Genomic DNA, 18,166 nt, shown 5'->3' on the forward strand with positions numbered 1-18,166 from the left:
TCATAACACATAAGAGAAACAATAGAAGTGACAATAATAGCTCAGTTACATATGCACATGACTGGGTACCAACATGTCCAACATTCACTTCTAGGCCTCACTTACTGTGTGGTCTTAAACAAATACTTTACCTTGCATCATCCTTTCTGTCACCATTAATAAGGATTTATCTACATACTAAATAGTTGGACAAACTAATTAAGGCTCGTACAGCATGTGTGATGTTAATGCTTGCAAATAATAATGTTTAAGACCATAATTTTAAGTTGTTATTATTTGTCATATAAAGCAAACAAAACAAAAAAATAAGATTTTCTAAGCGCAATTGTATACATTTGCAGGTAAATCAAGAGATACTACTCTGTGATTATCACTGACTTTAGAATTACTAGTTACTAGAATTTTTAAAAAATCCCATCTCTGAAAACTTACATCTCTACCAAAATCATTACACATTTACCAACATGTCTCAGTCTCTCTTCTGAGAGACTTTTTCATCAGTAACATAGGAAATCGCCACTAACCAGCAAGATTTTTCCTCTGTGTTACTAAAAATGTGTTTCCCTTGCCTGAAATGTATCGTCTCAGCCTGACTGTCCATTATATTAGTGTTTCAGATGAGCTTCAACTTAACCTAAGAAATGCTCTTTCCTTAGATGGTGTAGTATTACACACATCTATTACTCATTTTATTTACTCCTTTGGAATGAAATTGCTGTCTGCCCGCCTGGAATAGTAGATAATTAACTCTTTAGAAATAAGGTTAGTGTTTTGCTACACAAAAAGGTCTTCCTGAAAGTGAAGTGAACAAATATGTACAAAGATTATTAGAAAATGTATGCAACCACTTTGACCCGAGACGTAGCTGACAAGCAAGACCAGAAAATAAATTGTAATGTATGAACTCTGGCTCAAAAAGGAACTTCATTGATAGTTCACTAACACATCTCACACTCAAGGAAAAGTAAAAATAAGCAGAAGAATGTGTTCCACCATTACCAAACAAGCACCATCTTTTCAATCTAAAAATTTAATACACATAGCATCACCATTTCTAAATAAGCTTTTATCCCCCCCTCCAACATACATACCAAATGCCTGGTAGTCTTGAACCAAAAAGCACCTTTATAGCTTCATATAGACTTTTCTCCGGGTATGCTCATCCAAGAGACGTATTAGACATCTCACATGATCCCATGAGACTTACAGCGTGGGTCATACACAGTTCATTCAGATAAGCAGCTGATCTCCAAGAGCTTTTCCAGTCCAAACCTAAATGCTGAGTATTTTCAGTTTTGCTTCACTATGGCTTAAAATATACAGCAGTGTGCTCAACCGTAGAGCAGTAAAGATGTTCAGAGTAATACTCAAATCACTGTGCTAACTAGATACGATGAGAAACGACTGGAGGGAGGGAGGAAGGGAGGGAACATGGTAATGCTAGGTCAGTATCAGATAGATGAAGTCTCTAATCTAATTCATTACCCCATGCTGTAATATAAAACCTGAGAGAATAATTGAATGTTACTCTAACTGGGGAGGGGCCTCTGACTGTCAGGACAGGAAGAACTCCCTCTATATCCGTACGAATGAATAGATATGCACGGTCTTTCTTTCTGCCTCTGAACCAGAGATGAGATGATTAAAGAGAGGCAAACATAAAGAGTAGGCAAAGTAAATCTTTGCCTCCTATACAGAAACACTACGCCAACTGCTGTGGCACTGAGACGTTGACAATAAAGTTGGAAAAAAAAACATGAAGGAAAAGCAAAAGCAATAAAGGCATTTAAATAATAACAAATTTGTAACACACTGTTTCATCACCAAACAGTACTGTGGGTTCAGATGTACTGTATGTCAACAGAGTGTACAAAAGGTTGTGGTAAACTTAGGACCAGCATCAATTGCACTGGCAAAAAATACTTACCAAGCTATTTGTTCCTAACAGGACAGCCCTACAGGATGAAGGCAAACTTTGTGAAGAAGATGGATTCTCTGTACCCTCTCCCTTTCAGATTGCTACTTCCCTGGCCTACAACTTGCATGGAAAAGCAGAGCTTTGACAAGTTTGGGTAAGGTTTATGTGAAAAAACCAAGGAACTTGTGTCAATTAAAGAGCAATAGCAATGCAGTCAGCTTTCTTGGTGCGAGATCACTAGGCAGATAAGACAATGATAGATCCAGATATTCTTGAGATGATGGGTAACATCTGAAGTATTTAAATGAACATAAAGACTCAGAAGTGACCAAATCTAGAAGCCAAGAGTAGAGAAGTCATAATCTTACAGAAAATCAGTGGGGCATAGAATCCTGTTCTACTTAGCAATCAGGAAATTGTATACAATGTGAAATTCTGGTACATAAACACTGCAAGTATATATGCTTTGTATTCGTTGCTCATATTTAGTTAGGGAGCTGTTTTGTCTCTAAGCAGCGCAATGTGATAGATCAATACTAGACCTTATCTGCAAAGAACTCAATGACCTTTCTCTTACTCCATCTTCACCCGAGCATTTGCTCACATCATCACACTTCCAAAGTGTGATGCCAGCTGAACATTCCTCCTGCTCCCAGAGAATAGCATCTTTAAGAGATTTGCATAAAAATAAATCCCCTTGAGTTTATTCATGTTACGGAGGCTTAGTCTTGCAGGAAACCGTCCCTTTTCCTTTATTGCCTTAGAGGGTACAGCCTGTCCCTGCTGAGCATATTTGGATTTGTAGGCGGGTGGGGCAGGGCCTTGCTACCTTTGGGATGCATTGTTCTCCAGTGGACACACTGACAAGCACATTCACGCTCTGGGGACTACGATTATTTCTGCTTGTCACAGGAGGTCAAAGAATAGTATAAAAACTCCTCATAACTCTTGAAAAAGATATCAAGATAACACTCATTCTTTTTCTGGCCAAGAAAAATATGTTGGGGCCACATTCCTAGCGGCTGCTCCTCTGAAATCAAATCAGGGGTTCCAATGAACCAATGGTTACCCAGGCCTTGTGCTGTCTCTCTGCATGAGTGAGATTTCAGCAGCCCAAGAGAGTAATACCAGCTGAAGATCGTTCAAACACTAGAAGCAGTTCAGCACAGGTTTTATCTTCCTGAAGTGTAATCTCAGTTTCTTTCCCTAAAGGCTCATAGCATCCCAGCCAACATCCCCCACCTCTTGCTCAAATACCTCGTACACACAGGTACGAGTTAGAGTAACCTCTTTGTTTAAACTCTGAGGTCGTAGGGGTAGAGACTGACATTTTGTGATCTGGATGTGAAGAGTCTACTATGACACAGGGCCCTGATCTGGGACCTCTGGGCAATGCTGCAAGACAAGCACTAATTACAGAGGTGTCATCTTGTTATCTGAGCAAATGACTGTAACGCCTTCATTTTCCTTCTGGCTCTTCTTCCAACTACCTTTGTTGCCTTGACTTAGCTTTATGTCCTCCTCCTGTAAACATACATTTTATTCCTCATTTGCTTATAACTCTCAAGAGTTATATTTGCGTGTAGCAAATGGTCATTAAAAACTCTTAGTGAAAAAGCAAAAAAACCTGAGTTTCTTAAAAAGATGGACAAGCACTAGACCCTAATAAATAAAGCAGCAGATTAAATATATACATATATGTATGTCCCTTTTTGGTCCCTTTTTACAGGTAGGCAAACTAAGACAAGGTAGTGAGCCACAAGTCCCGAGACTCCCCAACTACTCTCTAAACACAGTCAAGGATTTTAAGCTCACTTGACTTCCTTTTCACGGTTTCAAATGAGTTCACAAAGATACAATTATAATGAAAAAAGAGTTATTGCATAGCTCTTCAATCATGCTACAAGACCCTTTTACTAACTACATAAGCAAAGTTTAATTCTCAAAATTCAGTATCAAAAGCTAATACACACAAATTTAAATATTTGAATAGACAATGACAAGTCTTAAGAATTATGTAGTTTGCTTTGTTGTTGATTCCCCACACACACTTCTGTAGTCACAAGACTTTCAGCCCCTTCTTATGCCACAACACCTCTCTGCCACTAAAGGCATTAATTTCTTTTTTCGGGGGGGGGGGGGACGGGGGAAGGGAGGGTGAAATGAGAAGAAAGTGCTAGATGTTCACGGTAATGATTCCTTTAGTATTTTAATTTTTATTGGCTATTTAAAGCTTTGGATTATGACTTTCTTTTCCTGAGGAATAAAATGTCACATCAGCAAGCACGGTGAGATTGATGCAATTAGCATGAAGATATTTTAAACACCCAAAAGAGAAACAGTTTCACTGTTGAACAGCGTGGAACTGTGCTTTGTGATTTAACACTGTTATTCAGGTAATTGATGGCAGTAGCAAAACTTCTATTTTAATAGTAATACATTTACAGCTCTAGGTAAAAGCAATTTCACGTAGAAGTTCATGTCCACCTTTCCAGATCTTCTGAACATAAAATGGCCACATGATAAGTACATCAAAGTTTTTCTGTTTCCAGACACATTAGCCAAATATGCTGTTTAATCAGTAACCTACAGCATTAATAATTCTAAAATAGTATCCTGTTTTTTAAACCTTGACTGTTACAATCTTTCGGATTTATATTCCATATAATACGCCAAGTTTCCAACAAATACAATACCCCCAGAATAATTTTTAATGTATCGAATGGGAAAACCAAAACTCAAACCTGGAGAAAAATCCGGACATTTTACACGACCTCTTGGGGTCCAATTATATTCCCTTTGGAAAAGATTTTCCCTTGCATACGCTTAAATACGAAGTAAATTTCAGTGGAGAGCACCAGTCAAAGCGGGAAAGAGATTACAAGATTTTTGAGTTTCTCACTGAGCCAAAATTCTAGCGATTTGTTTCTGTTCAATCTTGGCGAGACGGGTTCAGCCACTGTGAACTCCATAGGGTCCAAGCAAATTTACTCCATTCCAAGCACATTTTAAAAAATCTAGTGCCACCCTAGCCCTTAAAATGATTACATAACTCTTTTTCTTCTTTTTACAGTTGGTGTGCGTGGCGTGTGGAAGCACGCACAAGGTGAGGGGCAAAGTCCTCATGAAGAAACTTCGCAGGAGCCAACCCAGGGACCACAGCTGTCACCCTCAACATGTTTCTAGGCAAAACCCCATAGGCAGTCAAGTCCAGCTCAGACTAAAAGCTAATAGAAAAACCCAAAAAGCATCCCCCCCGCCCCCCCCCCCCCCCCCCGCCCCATGCTGGAAGATCGATGCTCTCCTACTTCCCAGGCTTATAGCCAGCGCACAAGTTAAGGGACGGGCTTGATCCTAAGGGGTTGCAGGCTGCGGCTCTCCCTCCCAGGGAAACGGGGGGCAAGCGGACGGCGGAGGGACCCGGAGCCCGGCCCGCCTCGGCCCGGCCCGCCGCAGCCCTCCCGTGAGAAACTCCAGGAGTTTTGTTCTCAGCATGGGTGAGGGGCTCCAGGTTCCCCTCCCCGCCGCCGCCGGCCGTCGGCACTTGCCCCGCACGCCCGGGCCGCCAGCCTTTCCCCCCAGCCCCGACCGAGTCTCACCTTGTTAACGGGGGGGACTTCCAATGTTCGCTTTGGTTTAGACGGGGTAGGTCCAAAGCCAGGAAGAGCTATCCTCCCCTCACTGAAAATGTTGCCCAGGAGTCAAAAGAACCAGAGCGAGGGGGGGAGAGACAGGTCCAGAGGGATGCGGGGGGAGGGGGGTGGAAGCGCCCCTTTCCCTCCGCACACCCGACCCGCTGCCTCCGGCCCCACTCGCAGGTGAGCCCCGAAGTTACAGCTCTCGGGAGCGGCGTGGGTCCGGAGCAACACATCCTCCCCCCAGAACCAAAAAAAAGTATAATAGAAATCCATCCCATACCGCTCTCCCTTTTCCTCCGCGTACCCACGCACTTTACCTGTTTTTATGCCGAGCTTTTAATAAATTCCTTCCAAAGGGAGCCATGATCCCAGCGGCAGAAGCATAACATCAGCGATCCCCAAACAATTCGAGGGTGTTCCCTTCTCCCCTATTTTTTTCCCTGAGCGCCTTCCAGCTTGTTAATAGTCACTGAGCGTAGCGATGAGCTGGAAGTTGTGCAATTTACTGCTAACTTTGAACTCCGGCTTGTTGCTGCTGCTGCTGCTGCACCTTTGGAGTCCTGCCCAGCTGCAAACTTGAAGGAGGCGTTTAGGAGCAGGAAAAAGAAAGGAGGGGGGGCCGGGAAACACGCACTTGCTCTTGTGATGTGAAGTTATGCACAGAACTTGCTAAACTTTCAGCCTCGTCAGCCTCAGGGCACCAGCCAGCAAATGGGAAAGAAGGGGTTTTGCTCCGGTGGGGAACTCTGTAAAATCACACAACAAAAGGACTGAAAACTTTCCCCGGGAGGCTCCAGCCACTTCAGGTCAAGTCGTTCAGCTAAACACCAGCGTTAATGAAGGGCAAGCAACAGTTGCCACACCAGTTCCCAGTACATAATAACCTGCCTTTTCAGTACCTCTTTACAAGGTGTTGGACAAGTAATGGGAAGATGAAGGGAAAAAGTCAGGTCGTTGTGGCCCCTCTGCCCTCCCTGGATTTTTAAGTAAACTAGCTATTTGCATGAAAGCCTTCGCAGACTAAAAGCACCTCGGAAAAACTCTTAACCGTGGCCTAGCAGAGAACAAGTGAGGCAGCAACACGAAAGGCTCAGTTTGTACTGCGATGTTGCAGGACTTTTTTTGTTATTATTTTAAGCTGGCTTCGCCAGAAGGGAAATGAACACACACTACAGTTCCTGTTCGCTGGAACCCCTTGGGAACGAGACATTCGGATTAAAGCTTTAGAAGGGAAAACTTTTCAAAGCTTCAGAAGGAAAAAAAAAAAAATATTTTTTTTCTTCCCTCCTCCAATGTGGAGCGGAGCAAGGGAAAGCGGACCCATCGCACCCCAAAGGATGATGCTGGTGGGTGAAGGGCCCAGGGCAGGCAGGCAGGTGGAAAGTCCCCAGCAAAGCCCTAGCCCACCCTAGCCCTCTACTCTCTGCAGTTATTTTAACAGGTACATATTAGATGTAAATAACTCTTTTTTTTTTTTTTTCCTATTTCTCACATATCACAGGCCAAATTCTTTATGTGGCCACCCAAAGGTACAGCACAATAGGGAATTGTTTCATTAACCAGGGAGGCATGATTAAATAAGAGCCTACCAGAGTAAGGGCTTATCTGAAAAAAAAAAAAAAGCTGTTGCTTTTTCTAAAATTCCCCTTTCCTCCTTTCGTCAAGATAGTCATAGCAGCCTGAACAAAACAAAGCAAAGGCCCGTTCCATGGGTTACCTATTACTGGCAGCTCTGGGAATACCCCACATATTTTCAGTTCAGTCCCACGCCTCTAAATTCTCTGAGCTGTAACTACAAAGAGAGGGACCGGAGCCTCTTAAAAGCCTTGTTTGGGTAATCATCCAAATAACACAAAAATAGGGAAGCTGAAATGAAACAACTTTCAGATTTCTTATGCTTTTGCCAGTAGAGATTTTAAGCCGTCTGATTTTGGCATTATGAACGTAAGCCCAAACACATTAAGTCCACAGAAGTCTTCCTTTTGCTGTGAATCAAGTCATATATGCCACAAAGAGGGGACTGTCCATATTTAAAGGACTGGGAAAATTTTTCGGACCCTATGGGGTGTTCAAGGCCTATTTGTCATAAAAACCAAATCAGTGTAGAATTTCCTAGAGAATAATTAATATTCAAATAACTTTTTATTGGCAGAGGTAAAATGAAATAACTTTATCTACAGAATGATATTCACTATTCTCTTCGTTATGAAAATAAATGGGAACTCGATATTTGTAGCTGTTTTTATTACTTCTGAATAGTCATCTCACAATTTTTTTCCAGCATTGAAATACTATGTAAATGGTTCCTCTTCTACTAGCAAATGCAAAATAATTTTCAACCAAAGGTATGTAATGTGGGAACTGGGTCCCTCTATGCAAGTAAATCAAAATGCTTCTTACATTCATGTAGCTATGCAAACAATTGAAGGAAAGACTCCAGCATAGTAAGCAGGCATTTTCCCCACAGCTGAGGGAGAAGAGAAGGCTTTCAGACTATGCACTTTCACAATTAGCCTAACCAATACCAGGAAGAAAGTAAGTGGGTGTATGATAAAGTCTTACAAAGTAATAAAGGAGAGAATCCTAAGAACGAGGAACATTGCTCTTTACTAAAAACAAGACTGAAAGACATTTAATGTAACATAAAGAAGTGAATATGTGCTGTTCCACTTGGTATTCAATTAATCTGTAGAACCCAAACAAAAGTATCAAAAAGTCTTACTGAGTTTACACAAATGCATACAAAAACCCCATAAAAATACATGGATACTTCTCCTAGTAACAGAAGGGACATGAATTTCCCTTCCTCAGCACATAAACTAGTCTCTGAACAGAGCAGAAATAGTAGCAAAATATTTCAGAGGGACAGGTTAATTTTGTAGGCAGTGTTGACACAACACTTCAGTTAGCTTGCCCTTAAACTTCCAAAGTGCCTCAAACTATCTGTATCTGTATGTACACGTCCTTAGTTTAAAGAAAACTCCAGCTCTGATCTTCCAGGAATATTGGGCCAACATTCCAGACCAGGGCCCTGGCACTTCCCAGCATTGCCACATGGACATAAAAAGCAAACACTGCTCAAGTCTTGAGCATGATCATCTTCTAATCGTGCTTTCTTCATGCAAAAATCTAAAAGGTGAATAGCTGGTAACATCCCATTTTTCACTCGTGAGCTGTTAAGCTCAGCCAAATTGTTCTCCTACACAGTGTCTTCCCCCTAGGAGAAGTAATAGATGAGTGTCAGATAGTTCAGTTTGCAGGACTTGTTTTTTGAAAACATTCCATAAAATACATATGTACTGAACTTGAGATCATCAGAAAGACATGTCAACAATTCACTGTGGTATTTAAAGGAAAAGGAAAGGGAAATATAAACATTAGAGTATCACCTGCCATCAGGGTAAGCTTACTGAACAATAAATCTGGGTGCAAATCTCAGGTGGTTGATCAGAAAGCTTAAGGTTAATAAAATTGAAATGTTTCATTTGCCATCTTCCAAAGCAGCTCACGCTGAGCATTGTGTACATCTCTTTGCCAAAAATACTGCAGCATAGCAATGCTTTCAATGCCAGCTTTAAAACCCAGCTATAACCATATCAGTCTATGGGTAGTTTCAAATGAACTTCTTACATGCAGCAAGGAGCAAGTGTGCTACTGCTCTCTCCTTCCCTTTCTTACGTCTCTTACCCACCACTTGGTTCCAGGGCCTATCTTGCACAGTCTGGGATCTCATCTGATCTCCTGGTAAGCTGACATAACTCATTTGAATTCCATTCCAGCAACAAAAGTTTGTTCCTTCTGTTTTGGGCTGATTGTTGAGGTGAATTGGCTTACCTCAGAATCAGACAAGATCAGTCAGACAGTGTGATTTCCAGAGCTGCTACAAGGGAGGAGTTGAACTATAAGCAGGACTAGGAGAACAAAAGAGAGGAAGCAAAGTGAAAGGAGCACTTGGAAAAGGGCAGGGAGCAAGACCTCCTCCTTTGGCTGTGTGGTAGGGCAGCTTGGCAGCTCAGTGAAACCTATTCTAAGAGTGGGTTTACATGAAATGACTTTGTCTAATCTAATGGCTTGCCATCCTTAAAAGTGGGCAGGTCTCGTTCATGTCCCACCGGCCACAGGCTCCCGACCCTTTCCTTGTGCCAGGTCTGGTTGTCAACAGCCTTTGTGCTCACACCATTCAACTTTTTAAATGGATGGAAACCTGACTTGACACAGGAAAGTGAATAAACAGCTTTCTGTTGGGAAAGCTAGTTAAATTGGCTTATTGAGGTGTCAGACAATTGGCAGGACTGGCATGTGAGGAGAGAAACAGAACCATGTGGCTAGGAGTGTGGGCAGAGAGATGTGGGAGGAAGACGCCTCGTCTGAGCAGCCCTGAGCAGCTGGATTGGCTCAGCCATGGTGTGTAACTTCATCCTGGCTGCAGCAGTGAGCAGCTCAGCGGAGTCAGCAAAAGCTACCTTAGGAACAGGATAGATTGCCTATTCGGTGCTCTAGATTACCGTGCATAGCCGCTTCTGGTACCTTGGCTCCCTTATTTTAAATCATCATTAATATTTCTATCTACTTGTCGTGGTTTAACCCCAGCCAGCAGCTAAGCACCATGCAGCCGCTTGTTCCCATCACGGTGGGATGGGGGAGAGAATCAGAAGGGTAAAAGTGAGAAAACTCGTAGGTTGAGATAAAGACAGTTTAATAGGTAAAAGCCACATGTGCAAGCAAAGCGAAACAAAGATTTCATTCACCACTCCCCATGGGCAGGCAGGTGTTCAGCCATCCCCAGGAAAGCAAGACTCCATCACACGTAACAGTCACTTGGGAAGACAAATGCCATCACTCTGAATGTCCCCTGCTTCCTTCTTCCCCCAGCTTTATATGCTGAACATGACATCACATGGTATGGAATATCGCTTTGGTCAGTTGGGGTCAGCCGTCCCGGCTGTGTCCCCTCCTAACTCCTTGTGCACCCCCAGCTACTCGCTGGTGGGGTGGAAGCAGAAAAGGCCTTGGCTCTGTGTAAGCACTGCTCAACAATAACAAAAACATCTCTATATTATCAACGCTGTTTTCAGCACAAATCCAAAGCACAGACCCATACTAGCTACTGTGAAGAAAATTAACTCTATCCCAGCCAAAACCAGCACACTGCTTTAAGTGCAGCCAGGTATATGAATACAAGAGACTAGACTAAATGTTCTAACAGAGTCGGTGCTGGGATTATAACTGGTTAAAAGGCAGGAAACTGGGTAATCCATCTTCAGAGAGGCTGTGGATTTTGCTGCTCAACTTACTCACTTGAGAAGATTTGCAAAAGGAACTTAAAAGACTGGTGGCTGATGATACACTGGCAGGTGAAGGTCATGTTGATGAGTGCAGAGTAATATACTGAGAAGAAAAGCTAATCAAACCTTTAAATTAACTGCCACATCTCAGAAGCATAATTTATTTGGGGCAGTTCACTCAAAGCCTCAGGTCAATGTTCTATAGGAGTAAGAGCAAAACCAAACAAACAAAAAGAGGGAGTTAACAATAAATGAGAAAGGAATACAGAATGAAGTGGAAAAACTCATTATGCTACTGTAAACATTTGTTCTGAGCCTACATTTTGAATACCTCAGGTACCCCATCTGAAAAAGGATATGGAGGGGGAGAAGCAAATGGCAGCAATAGAGTTTTAGTATACAGAATAGCTTAATATATTAGGAGAAATTAAGTGGAGAGATAAGACTTGAATCTGAAGAAAGTTAAATATCTGCATATTAGAAGACAGATCTGTAATAATCTTTATCATGGAGAAAATAAATAGGAAACAGTTATTTTCGCAGTATAAGTTCAAAGGCTCACTGAAAGAAATAATTAGACAGCAAAGTTAAAATAAACTCACACAAAAAAAATTGTACTTGTAAGTAAATGACAGAACTGCCTGCTGACTACAAATGTCAGGGAGAACAAAAGTATGAAGGAGTTTAAAAAGAGATTAGGCAAAACCATGGAGCATATGGCCAATAGAGGTCACAAAAATCACTGGGTTCTTGAGTCTTTATTCCCTTGGTACAGCTGTTTCCCAAACCTCTTTTTCTTTTTCCTTCCTTTTCCTACAGCTCACTAGCTACTGGCATAGCCCTAAGTACAGTAAACCTCACAGGTTACTTTTGATTTGCAGATTGGGTCCAGATGTAGCATCACCTCAGCTGCTGGGACCTCTGTAGAGGACTTCCACGTAAGGATTTTCCTACATTTTAATATAGCGGTAAAGAAACCAGGCAGCTTGTCCCCCTGTAGGCAAATTTTTATTCAATATTGCAGACACAGAACTATTTTTTTTAATGTTCTACAAGCTCTAAGTACTCTGAAGCATATATCTCAAGGCAGGGAGCAACTCCCCAGATGTGGAGTCTAGTTCTTTGTCTGCACACGACTGTCCAAGCCAGCACATTCTTCATTCGGCCCCAAATCTCTTTTTCTCCTTGCATTCTTTAGGTACTGAGATGATGTCCTGTGACTGAATTTACCATTTTCTCCATTTCTAACACTCTCCTCCCTTATGTGTTCCCACTCTTTCTGTAATGGTGTAAATGTTTTCAGTTAGGTACTTGAGGAGTCTGCAATAAAGAGGCTGAAGCAAATTAAGTGAGCATTGAGGTATATGAAAGAACATCCTTCTGTCTGTTGCAGGGACTATTAAATATAATGGTACAAATATGCTTTTAGCTCTGAAAGTCCTTGAACCACTGATTACCTGATGCTGGGAGTAAAAAAGACTACCTCATATTTGCCTTGCTTTTATATTCTTCACTAAACATCTGCTAGTGCCCACTATCAGAGACAGGATCTGATGCCAGCAAACATTTGGTGTGATCTAGTAGAGCATCTCTTCCGTTAATGATTGGATGTAACATGACAATTGCTCCTCTCCTTGTGTCTTTTCTCCAGCTCCCCAGCACATCCCTTTTCTTCACTTTGTAATTTTGATTAAAATGTGACATTGATTAAAATGAGACATGAACTAAATTCTTAGCTCCTACAGATTTGCACAGTAATCATGGAAACAGCAGACAGGGTTAAATGATCTTTCTAATACTCTCCTTTATTTTTTTTAATCCTCTTATGAAACATATCATATAATTACTTTTCATAACAGTTTTAGCAACATGCTGGTTATATTCTTTGGTGTAAGTGCCTGACTTAGTAGCAGCTCTGACTATTGTGTCATCTAAATCAAAGACAGCAGTTTAGATGAACTACTGTGCCCCAAGCTGCCATACCAGGATCACCAATAATTGGTGTAGAGGATTTATTGCAAAACCTAAAACTGATCTGAGCACACTTCCAGGAGCCCTACCTCAAACTGCATCCATTGCGAAAGGCACATTGGAAACACACCAGGTACACTAAAGAAATTTCCTATTATTGGAAGGGTTTAGAAGTTGAAGAGGAGACACAAAGAAAATAATTTTCCTTATTTAAAAATATGACAAAAATACTTTCTTGATAAAAACATAATATAGGTTTCTAAATAACTTTAATAAAACTTCTTATATATAGCATTTTTTTCTCTCAAAAGACATATGCTAAATTTGCATAATGTACTATAACCTACTCCCATGTTCTGAAAAAAAGCTGCTTATTCTTATGTTGCTTACATCTAAGGATAAGCAATGACAGTCCTTGCAGCACTAAGTGAGAAAAGATGAGCATAGGATTTGTAGATAAGCAACTGACAGTATTATTTTCAATGATCTGAAGACTTTTAAACACATAGGAAGCAAAGGAATACAGGAAGAATCTATGGAAATATTCTCAGAAAGGTTCCCCTGACTTTACATCTCCATTAATGATGATATGCTTTGCACTCCACGATGTGATTAATAAAGGGAATATGAATTGTATGCCTTTTGGTCTGCAATGATAATGTCCCATTTATTTAATATTTTATGGTTTTCTGTGGTTTATGTTTAGTTAGGAATCTCCCAAGGTCTTGGTTCACACAGTAGGAGAATAAATGCTTTCAAACCACAAACTGGAAAATACCATTACTGTTCCTCCTCTTCCCACCCAAATTTTAATCATAAGCTTTAAAAAGGACAAGGACCATGCACCCACCAGATAGCCTCCGAGATAAGGAGTCTTCATGCCCCATGTATAGAGTTTACTTTTTTTTTTTTTTAATGTTGTAATTAAAAAAGCTTCTTAACAGAGTGATACATCCTCACTGGAATCAAACTTGGCATGCTCATGGCCAGGTTTGATTCCTCAAATACACACATATACAGAGCTAATATTTTATTTTCCTTGTGGCTGTATTTCAGAAGCCTCTTGCTCAACTGAGCTGGATCAACTGATTCATTATTTGACTTTGGGTCATTATTTAATATTTCAAAAGAGGAACTCATTTTTAGGTAATTTAAGTAGATTTTACAGTCTATAGAAGAACTGACCTTTGCTACTGAAAAGGATTTTCAGAAAGAAACAAGCCTCTGAGTGTGCTCTTGTCTGCTGAATGAGAACATCTCTGAGAGACAAACATCTGAAACAAATGCCCCCTGGAGGTGTGCACTACTTCAGTCATTACGGAGGGAGTTCTCATGTTCTTTAATGCCAGTCCCTGAGATCCTGTCAGTACCTGCACCCATTAAACCTATCACTTTTCAACTTTACACCAAAATCCTTGATATTGTTTTCCTGATGTACACTTCCAGCATGCCTGTTCTCGTCTTCCTGCAGAGAGAGAGAGATCTTCTCCAGATGTCGGCTCACATGTGGGCTAGACACACATTAAGACATAAGCCCTCTCCCCTTGCTAGATTACAGCCGTGTACGGAAAATACTCAAACCCTACGTAAATGGCAGAATAACTCCATCCCTGAAGTCTATTTTTGTGAAGGACAGAAAAAAATGTTTACACCCCCCTACCCCCATCTCGTCTTATCTAGGGGAACATGGAAAGTATCGCAAATAATTTCACAGTGGCAGAAAGCTGCTGTTTCATAATCTTATACTGGCACACTGCCAGTTCATGAATTACTTTTAAAGGAAATTAGGGCATCATGAAGAATAAGAAATCTTCTAATACACAACATATGAAAATGCTAGGCTGAAGCAGCTTCTAAACCTTTCACTCACTCCATTTCTTATTAGAAGAAAAAAATCAGCAGGGTAGAAATCTGCATATGATGTAATACCTGGAGACAATTAAATTCACATTTCCGTGTGCTTTTTTGAAGCTTTTGCATTGAAGCCAGTGGGAGTTTGGTCTGATCAAGGCCTTCTTACACAAACGAACAACTGCAAACGTGTTAGGAAAGACTGATCTCTGGGACAGTGAATCACAAGTGTTTTGTCTCCTTTAGAAGAAGAAAAAAAAAACCCTCTTGAGACTGTTCGGTAATTCATATCCAAAAGAATTTCTTACTTTCATCCTAGCTGGAAAGCAGATTTATTGCACAGAACATTAATTTAAGAGTAAACCTGGTGTTAACTTCAGAATGAAGCCATTGAAATAGGACCAGTTTAAGACACAGAAATGAAAAAAGAAAAAAAGGAAAAAAAAAAAACCCACCTGTATTGAGCTTACTATCTAGATGGAGCAGAATATTTTATATGGTATTTTCTAGCATCTTTGCCTATTTCAGATATAATAATATAATCAAAACTATCTTAGTTACAATCTATAATATAATATATAGTTATAATCAAAACTATCTTCAGAAATCTAAGCCGCATCTGCCCTTTCACAGATTTAGCATTAGTTCCAGTAAGGGACATAGGTCTCTAACGAAAGGAGAGAGGATTTAGGAGGATTTTACATGCCTGAATGTTTCTGACAGAGATGCCAGAGAGAGCTTTCCAGACCAGCTAATATCAGGACGATTTTCAAAGGGCGGAAAGCCATGTGGGATGCATGCTTACATCTGACAGACCAAAAAGAAGCAGCAGCATGAGACAGTTTACATAGCAGGGATACGTATGTCAAGACATACATCTTCTCCTGAAGATGCTATCATGTTTTGAACTGGGGTATAATTCCTCACAACAGAGGAGACTTGCCTCCTTGTAAATGATTGCTCCTGTGAAACTCTTTTGTGCCTCTTGGTCAAGTATATATTTTTTCCTCGCTAATTTGTTAATTATTATTTCATCAAGAAAATTGCCCATGGCCCAGACATCTAAGCTCTAGAGGATAAAAGGAATGTACTCCACTGGTTTCTTCCCCATCCCGCTGGCTGCTGGTATCCAAATCCTGAAGCAGCATAAAGGAAATATAGCTATCTAATAAAAAGGTATAGAGCCTTTTGACTTAGCATTGCCTTAGTCCAAATCCACAAAGTTGTTTAGATAATTAACTCCCACTGATTTTAATATGTATGGATACTTTTACTATTTAAGCCCTTGTGCTAGAAGATGTAGCATTAGGGGGAAGATGGTCAATCCCTGACTGTGATTATGACTGACTATGAAAGCTTGTGTGATGGCTTGAAGGCCTTACTCAAAAAAAAATCTAGTTGCTTGGGTGCATAAATCTATGACCAGGACTGGTATACAATCAGCTGCATAACCTCAAGCGGTATGATCTGGCAAGAAACTGCTGCCATTGAAGTATATATGCAACAGCACACGTTCAGTGCTGCAAATATGAATGACATCTAGCAGCAGTGTGTGGGAAGGAGGGGAGCTGGAATGGTTGTTACGCATGGCAGAGAAGCGTCCTATTCTCTTCTCTCTTCCATAGTGAAAATTACTGTTAGAGAGCCCTGGTACAAGAGCTGTAGGCTATATTATGATGGTTCTGATGTCTACACACTATAAACATTTCAAACCACAACAGCAAGCCCTATTCCACAGAAAAAAAAAAAAAAAAAAAAAAGAGTACAGGATAAACCAGCACAGGCTATCTGATGAAGTCAGCATTATATCTGAACCACCTGTTTACACAAATGTGTAAATAATAGCCAACTCCTTACCTCTAATGTTTATATTTCTGAGAAACTTTGGAGAGTGGTAAAGTTTGTCAGTGTTATCCTGTGTTCTCTACTAAGATACCTCTTGAAAACCCATAATGGGGGTTAACCAAACATGCCTGCCACTTTAACTGAGGCACTGGTCCATCCTTCTTCTGTGGCTTTGGACCGTAGGGAGTAGGAGCTACCTATACTTGCTGTACTTGTGTAAGCCTGCCATAGGTAACATGCCACACCTGCTAAGTTTTTGAACTCCTTCACACCTTCTCACACCCCTTAGCTCTATAGGGATGCTATCTAACAATATTCTTTCTGCATTAAGACCTCAACTGGCTGTTTGCACAGCAGAGGGACCTCGTCTTTGTAAACAAACCTTTTCCCTTTGGTGGTATTTGTTGAAATAGGGGCAGAGAGGTTCACTTCCAATGCTTTACCTTGCTCATAAAGGTATGGCCCTATAGAGTGAGACCATTGCAGCTACATCAATGCAAAGCTACCCTTTACTTGTTAGCTGTTACAGGGTCTCAGTGTCAAGCTGTCTCAGCAGTTACCAGTGAATACAACTGGAGCACTTGTTCATCCAGGAGAGACTGGGGACAACAAGGAGCAAAGGAGGAAGAAACCGAAGTTTGTCTTTTTGCCCTCAATATTTATTCCTGATTTTCAAAAGTTTCAGTTTTGCCTAAATCAACAATGTGAAATGTTACAGGGCACCACCAGGTAAATGCTCTTCAAACCCACTTATAATCTTTGACTGCTGACATATTTTCAGTTAATATCCAAAGTATTCCATATGGTATCTTCATCGGTGAGATTCCATGGTGAGATTCCATAGGTATCTCACCAAAATAAAGAGCTGCAATCCAGGCCTCACTGTTTAAGTTAACGATTCATGTTCCTCAGTGTGGGTACGTGAAATTTACAGATACAGACAAGCTTAAGTTTTAGCATTTGAGTCATGCTACTCATCTTCTTAAAATTGGGCATGTATGGAGGTGTTTGCAGGATTGGGGCTACATCATCGAGTGATTAGAAAACAGTTCCCTCTGGGTCTTAATTAAACATGGCTCCAGTAGCACAAATCAATGCACCAGGGGGGCGGTTTGAAGCTGAGATCATGTCTACAGCACACGGCATGGCTGACATCACCATGTTAATCTGGGGTGTGAGCGCTCTGTGCTCACTGAATCCCCTAGTTTACCTGCAGTTACAACAGCACAACTGTTCTCTTGCCAGTCTAACTTATTTCTGTTGGGAGGAAGAGTGGGGAGAGCGAGCGAGCAGTGAATAAACCAAGGCTTGATGCCGTTACAATATGGATGGCAGTCACGGATGTGGAACTACTATCATGACAGCTGTCCAGGAGGATGCACCGCTCTGGATAATTTTGATAAGGGATAGTTTTGATAAGGGATAGAGGTGAAGATTGCAGCTCTTCAGCATTCCCTGTGATAAGCCCTACAGTAAAAGCAAGGCTAGTAGAAGCTGCCACAGATGAGAAACTTTTTTTTTTTTCCCCAGAGCTGTGTATATTTATAAGCTGTATTCTAGTTTAGACATGGCTATAGCTAATTAATGTTTGTAAAGCACTGAAATGGAAAGGTGTTATGCAAATGTAAAATATTCTTCAGATGCAAAGCCTTGTTTTA

General features: G+C 40.9%; 1 protein-coding gene and 1 long non-coding RNA gene across 2 annotated transcripts in view; one reads left to right on the forward strand and one right to left on the reverse strand.

Annotated features, from left to right (window-relative positions):
- Nucleotides 1-2,052, forward strand: part of LOC142600988 (uncharacterized) — a 76,303-nt gene extending 74,251 nt beyond the window's left edge. The window contains exon 3 of the long non-coding RNA XR_012834525.1: nt 1,949-2,052. This is a non-coding gene — a long non-coding RNA (uncharacterized LOC142600988). The remainder of the gene's footprint in view (nt 1-1,948) is intronic.
- RASSF9 (Ras association domain family member 9) overlaps nt 1-6,775 on the reverse strand; it is a 28,912-nt gene extending 22,137 nt beyond the window's left edge. Inside the window, exon 1 of the mRNA XM_075748035.1 lies at nt 5,874-6,775. Coding sequence (XP_075604150.1) covers nt 5,874-5,920 — 47 coding nt within the window. The 5' untranslated portion in view covers nt 5,921-6,775. The remainder of the gene's footprint in view (nt 1-5,873) is intronic.
- Between the last annotated feature and the right edge of the window lie 11,391 nt (nt 6,776-18,166).

The sequence above is a fragment of the Balearica regulorum genome, chromosome 1, assembly GCF_011004875.1.
Source record: "Balearica regulorum gibbericeps isolate bBalReg1 chromosome 1, bBalReg1.pri, whole genome shotgun sequence".
NCBI classification, from domain to species: domain Eukaryota; kingdom Metazoa; phylum Chordata; class Aves; order Gruiformes; family Gruidae; genus Balearica; species Balearica regulorum.